Source organism: Cucurbita pepo, chromosome 8, assembly GCF_057944985.1.
Source record: "Cucurbita pepo subsp. pepo isolate OVF chromosome 8, ASM5794498v1, whole genome shotgun sequence".
NCBI lineage: Eukaryota > Viridiplantae > Streptophyta > Magnoliopsida > Cucurbitales > Cucurbitaceae > Cucurbita > Cucurbita pepo.
Genome location: NC_141805.1, coordinates 6,888,527 through 6,895,313, shown reverse-complemented (window position 1 = coordinate 6,895,313; position 6,787 = coordinate 6,888,527). Strand labels below are relative to the sequence as shown.

General features: G+C 37.1%; 1 protein-coding gene across 1 annotated transcript; it reads left to right on the top strand.

The window, feature by feature from the left end:
• The first annotated feature begins 1,472 nt into the window (after positions 1–1,472).
• On the top strand, positions 1,473–5,822 carry LOC147791461 (uncharacterized). The gene is made up of 2 exons (XM_087126117.1): positions 1,473–1,790; positions 5,373–5,822. The coding sequence occupies exons 1-2, from the start codon at positions 1,473–1,475 to the stop codon at positions 5,820–5,822; spliced, it is 768 nt and encodes a 255-aa protein (XP_086982243.1).
• Positions 5,823–6,787: the final 965 nt, after the last annotated feature.

Sequence of the window (6,787 nt, the reverse complement as noted above, 5' to 3'; positions counted from 1 at the left end):
CGCGTACATCCAATGGCAGGACAACGATCGTTATGCTCTGCATAGCGCTGCCGTGATGGTTACTAGTTCTACCGAGTGTCTGGCCTAAGGGGCTCCCAGAGTATGCCCACCGGATAAGGAAGGTGGCCCAGTAGTGTGTGAATTAGCTGGTGAGCCCATACTCGCATGTATGGGTTGTGTGTAGAGTATATGGTACACGTCCAAAATTATCCGTTACGACAGCATCGTAGGAAAAACGAAACGAAAGATAGGTCTCATCATTTCATTGCATGTGATTGTTGCATTTAACCCCAATAGTGGTGTCACTTGCTGAGTATTTCTTTAAATACTAAGCCATATGCTACTACATTTTTCAGGTTAAGGTAAGGCATTCCGGTACGGTGGACGACGATATCGCAACTCGAGACCAAGGCGCATGCAGAGGGTAATGGTATTTATTTTGTTAGACATGGGCTAGAATAGGATGTTTTTAACTTAAACTATTCATTTTATTTAGTCTTTTGTTGTGTCGTTTTAAAGATGTTTTCAAAACATGTAAGTCCATGACTTTGGTTTTAAAATAAAGGTTATGTTTTATGGAATTCAAATAAAGTCTTCCGCATTCAATGTTTATGGTACGTATACAGTAGCGACCTTAAATTAAGTAGAAAATTTTGGGTCATTACAGCTCACATGCGCACATGGACCGTTAAGGATGGGCTCGTTTACATACCCCTAAGGCTTGACTCGTTGGGTTAAATGTGCTGACGCGCCGAACACCACACCACATGATATCATGACGAACATAAATATCAAAAGTACACATATGTACTAACATAACGGAGATGTATCATGATGCACAACATACATAAATGGGTGAGGTCCCAATGACTTAAAATCAGTAAGAATCATTTCATTTATCCTTTTATTCATGTCATAGTACACATACGAGACATGTATGCATAGTATTCATCATGGCTTTCATCATGCATAATCATTAGTATAATATAATCTATAACATGCCTTTACTTTACATGACATGACATGACATTAGGTATATAACATGTTTTAGTTCCTGCTTGGTACAAAATTTAATTCTATCAAATATTATTTTCCAACAATAATTTGTTTTAAAAAGTATTTGATATCTTATTATCAAACATCACTTGGTCTATTTTGTAGGCCATTTGACATTTTTATTATATTTTAAAAAAAGACAAACTAATTAAAAACTCATCTCTCAAGTCAATTCCTCAAAAGTTAATAAAGTAACTGAAAAAGTTGGGTGTTTCATATCCAGCAATTTATAAGGAATTTTTGTTTTAAAATACAACAAATTCTCAAACCCCATTTATAAAAACCCCAACCCTTCTAATAATTCTTCACAAGCCATGGCACAAACCTACAAACCCTTCAATATCTCTCCACCAATGGCTTCCAAGCTCTCTTCACCCATTGCCCTCCTCCTCCTCCTCAACCTCCTCTTCTTCACTATGGTCAGCTCCACCTATGTCCCTTGCCCATCGCCGCCACCCAAGCCCCACAAGCCCACCCCGTCAAGGCAGCAACCATCACTCCCCAAGTGCCCCAGGGACACCCTCAAGCTTGGCGACTGCGCCGACTTGCTGGACGATCTAGTGCACTTAGTGATCGGCTCACCACCAAAATCCCCATGCTGCACTCTAATCCAAGGCCTTGTTGACCTGGAAGCTGCTGTGTGCCTTTGCACTGCGGTGAAGGCCAGAGCCTTGGGTCTCAAGATTGACCTCTCAGTTTCCCTCAGCTTGCTTTTGAACTACTGTGGAAAGAAGGTTCCGTCCGGCTTCCAATGCCCTGCTTGAAACCAAATCCTTTCATTTCCGTTTCTTGTTTCTTCTTCAATTTTCCATTTCAATATCGTGTTTAAATAATCGGTTTGGTCGTACGTCGTGTTACAATGCAATGTAACATAATGGTACGTAGTTTTTTTTTCAAATGAACAACGTTGTTCGTCTATTCTTGTGTCTTATTACAAATTTGACGATGCATATGTTTGAAACCTCAAATCTTGTTTCACCTGTGTCACTTGCATGAAATCAGAATAAACCCTTAACTTCAAAATTTTCATGACGAAAAATTAAAGAGAGTAATATTAACACTCAAGTTTTAAATGACAATGTTGACGGGTAATAGAAGGGTTATAGAAGGGTTAGGAATAATTCTTTAATACTCTAGTTTGATATCAAGGAGACTTGAAGGGTAATAGAAGGGTTACTTCTCCTATAGCCTTGTTAATAGAAATTACAACGATTATGGAAATAATCACCATTCATGACCCTTGGAAGTGGGCTTGAGAATCTATTAAAAGGAACTAAAATCAACCACAAAACTCAACAACTTATGTATTTAATCTCTCTTAGCCGAACCTTCCTCATTATAGTTGACTGTCTCATAATTTTCTGTTTTTCGACAGCAGTAGCACTCTGTTTTAGTTTTGTTTAAATAGTTAAAATCTCCAACACCCATTTGAATGTTACCCAAAAACTCAATTTCCACCGATAAAATTAATAAAAAAGATAGGTTCCCTGTGGAATCGATAATTTACTTATTACTTGGTACTTGTGATAGTGTATAATTGCACTTATTCTTGTGAATTTTACATCATTTTATTCTATACATCCACAAGCGATCAACTATTCTTAGATATATTTATATTTTAAGTCTCTCCTTTCTCCGGTAGAGTTGAAGCCTCAAGAAAAACAGCCCAATAAATAGTTCATACTCGTAATTGTGCTCCATACATTAAACCTATGATAATTAGCCAAACTATCAAGTTTGAATAGTTCATGACACTATGGGGTTCCGCTGACTTCCAAACGTCGTTACAGATTAGCTTGATTAAAGGGTCCAGGCGAGCGCCCGGACGATTCACGCTCGCATGTGTTGGTCATGTGTAAAGGAAGTACTACACATCCAATTTGTTCGAGATTGGAGGTCACTCGTAGATGAGTTAGAGCTCGATCCCAAGAGCACGTTGCATGTGTTTGCATCAGCATGACCCCTACAGTTGGTTCACTTACTGAGTATTCTTTGAAATACTCAAGCCGTATGCCACATATCATTTTTCAGGTAAAGAAAAAACGCCCATGTACGGACGACGACGACATCGGAAATAGATACTGTGGTACGTGCATAAGGTAGTTGCATGTTTAAATTCTTAGTCATAGGAGTATAGGACGCTTTTATTTCATTATTTAGATTATTCCATTTGTAATTATTTGTGTTAATTTTAAATTCCAACGTTATATTTTGAAACACGTAAGACCGACAATGTGTTCTAGTAGTTTGAAGTGTTCTGAATGTGTTTTAAATTTTTCGTTATTTATGATGAGTATCTAAGAGTTATATTCCGCATTTAAGAGATAAGCATGAGACTTGGTAGCGACTCTGAGTATGTAAAAATTTAGGATCGTTACATAAAACATTAACTTGAGACTAAAGAAGAAGTTAAACCTAAATGGGAATGAGTGAATAAAAAATAAAATACGAGGAATGCCAAACCGAATCAAATAAGTTAACAAATCAAAATTTGTTACCCATGCAGTATTAGAAAGCCATGACAAAGGGATGATCTTAGAGTCAAAGTCGAGGCCTAAGCCATCGAGGCTAGAAATAAGTCACTTAGGTTGAGGCCACCTTGGTCAGGTTGAGAAAATCTTGATGAATAGCTTTACTGAGTAAGCCTATGTCAAGGCAAACACCTTCATCCAAGTCTATGATGAATCTCTCTACCTTCTTTGTCTTCATGTAGACCAATTTTGAGGCTAGGCTAAGCTCATTCTCCTCCTGAATTCTTGGTATATTCCTATTGTTTTATACATGTGACCATGCTTAAGTAATACTCTTCTCATAATGTCGTGTGATTAAACCACCATTAGGATTGAGAAACATATTTGTGCAACATCCTACAACATGAACGATGCACAAGATACTTTATGGTCATCTAAACTCTTCAATAGATGAAATATCATCTCCATTGTGAATCTATTCCTCCTTTCACTGACGTCATTCTGTTGAGGAGTGTATAGTGCTGTCAATTGATGTTCAATTCCAGCCTCTTCACAAAACCTGTTAAAAGTTTCTGAAGTGTACTCCTTGCCATTATCTGATCTTATAGTCTGAATCAAACATGCACTTTCATTCTCAACTTTGGCTTTGAATTTCAAAATACGCCTGCTACTTCTGGCTTTTGCTTCAGCAAGAAGATCCAACACATTCTCGTTAGATCATAAATAAAAACAATGTAATAAAGATTACCATTTAATGATGTTGTTCGTTGACGATCACAAAGATCAGTACGAACCAGCTGCAGTTTTTTCGAGGCTCTCCATTAATGTTTAGGAAATGGTTGCCTATGTCGCTCCCCAAAATTACAAGCATGGCAAAGAGGAATGTAATCATTAATGTCAGCGAATCTTTTTACCAGCTTCTTTGACTGCATCTAAAGCAAACCTCAATGATGAAAGTGCCCAAGTCTTTTGTGCCAAATTTCAGTGGCACTAGCTCTTGATATAAAGGTCATCTGCTCTCTCTCCATCGGATTTTGAGCAAAGCTTTTTCCTTTCATTTTGACATTGTACAAGTCTTTGCCACTACATCTCTAATCAATCACTGCTTATTCACAAACAACACTTTATAGTCTATATCAAAGCTTTTTTTTTTTTTTTTTTTTTTTTTTTAAGAGATCTTTTATCTTATAACCATTTTCATCTTAAGTAAACTTTAAAAGATTTTCAAAGCATGCATGTAATAACAATCTTAGTCTTGTCATGTTTTAGAAGTTGTACTATTATGTCATACTAACATCAATATATATCAAAACTCATTGTTAACATATATTTATCCGCTTTGACTCATTATATATCGCCGCCAATTTTACAATTTACTAGGGAGAGGTTTCCACACCCTTATAAAAAAAAATGTTTCGTTACTCCTTCAAAATGACGTGGAATCTCATAGTTATATTTAAAAAAAAAACCATATTATATTTGTAAAAATTATTTGTGCTAAAAATAATCTCTAGATTATCATCTATTACCCACTTGTCTGGAATGGTTCTATCAAATATTATTTTTCAACCATACAAACCACAATAATTTATTTTAAAAAGTAGTTGATATCTTATTATCGAACATCACTTCGTCTAGTTTGTAGGCCATTTGACATTTTTATAATACTTTAAAAAAGACAACCTAATTAAAAACCCATCTCTCAAATCAATTCCTTAAAACTTAATAAAGTAACTGAAAGAGTTAGGTGTATATCCAGTTTATAAGGAATTTTTGTTTTAAAATACAACAAATTCCCAAACCTCATTAATAAAAGCCCTAACTCTTCTCATAGTTCTTCACAAGCCATCTCACAAACCTACAAACCCTTCAATATCTCTCCACCAATGGCTTCTAAGCTCTCTTCGCCCATTGCTCCTCCTCCTCCTCAACCTCCTCTTCTTCACTATGGTCAGCTCCACCTATGTCCCTTGCCCACCGCCGCCACCCAATTCCCACAAGCCCACCCCGTCAAGGCAGAAACCATCACTCCCCAAGTGCCCCAGGGACACCCTTAAGCTTGGCGTCTGCGCCGACTTGCTGGAAGATATAGTGCACTTAGTGATCGGCTCACCACCAAAATCCCCATGCTGCACCCTAATCCAAGGCCTTGTTGACCTGGAAGCTGCTGTGTGCCTTTGCACTGCGGTGAAGGCCAGAGCCTTGGGTCTCAACATTGACCTCTCAGTTTCCCTCAGCTTGCTTTTGAACTACTGTGGAAAGAAGGTTCCGTCCGGCTTCCAATGCCCTGTTTGAAACCAAATCCTTTCATTTTCGTTTCTTGTTTCTTCTTCAATTTTCCATTTCAATGTCGTGTTTAAATAATCAGTTTGGTCGTACGTCGTGTTATGATGGGTTAGGAAATCTTCTCAGAATTCCACCATCTTTTTATCGTTTCATTACAATGCAATGTAACATAATGGTACGTATTTTTTTTTTCAAATGAACAACGTTGTTCGTCTATTCTTGTGTCTTTTTACAAATTGGACGATCCATATGTTTGAAACCTCAAATCTTGTTTCACCTGTGTCACTTGCATGAAATCAGAATAAACCCTTAACTTCAAAATTTTAATGACGAAAAATTAAAGAGAGTAATATTAACACTCAAGTTTTAAATGACAATGTTGATGAAAAATGTAGAGACCTCAATTTAATGAAAATATGGATGTCAGTGTAACAGCCCAAGTACGCCGCTAGTAGATATTATCCATTTGGAATCGTTATGTATCGCCGTCAGCCTTACGGTTTTAAAACATGTTTGTTAGGGAGAGGTTTTCACATTCCTATAAAGAACGCTTCGTTCTCCTCTCCAACTGACGTGGGATCTCACAATCCACCCCCTTGGGGGCCAGCGTCTTTGTTGGCACACCGCTCGGTGTCTGGCTCTGATGCCATTTGTAATAGCCTAAGCTCACCGTTAGCAGGGATTATCTACTTTGGCCCGTTACGTATCGTCGTTAGTCTCACGGTTTTAAAATGTGTATGTGAGAGATGTTTCCACATTACTTGAAGAAATGTTTGGTTCTCTTTTTCAACCGACGTGAGATCTTATAGTCCATGGGAACTTTTGAAAAATTTATGAGAATATTTAAACCGTCGTATAAGAATTTACTATTCTAAACGAGGAAGAGGGTTATTATTAATATTATGTGTTGATATTTTTATTAAATATAAGGTCAATTTTTATACAATATGATTAAAAAGTGGATTTGGTGGACA

What these genes read in the sequence shown, in the direction of transcription:
- LOC147791461 (XM_087126117.1), top strand. Translation starts at nt 1,473, where the DNA reads ATGGTCAGCTCCACCTATGTCCCTTGCCCATCGCCGCCACCCAAGCCC. An exon ending in TGAACTACTGTGGAAAGAAG is followed by an intron (nt 1,791 to 5,372) that starts GTTCCGTCCGGC and finishes GTTCTTCACAAG; the next exon opens with CCATCTCACAAACCTACAAA.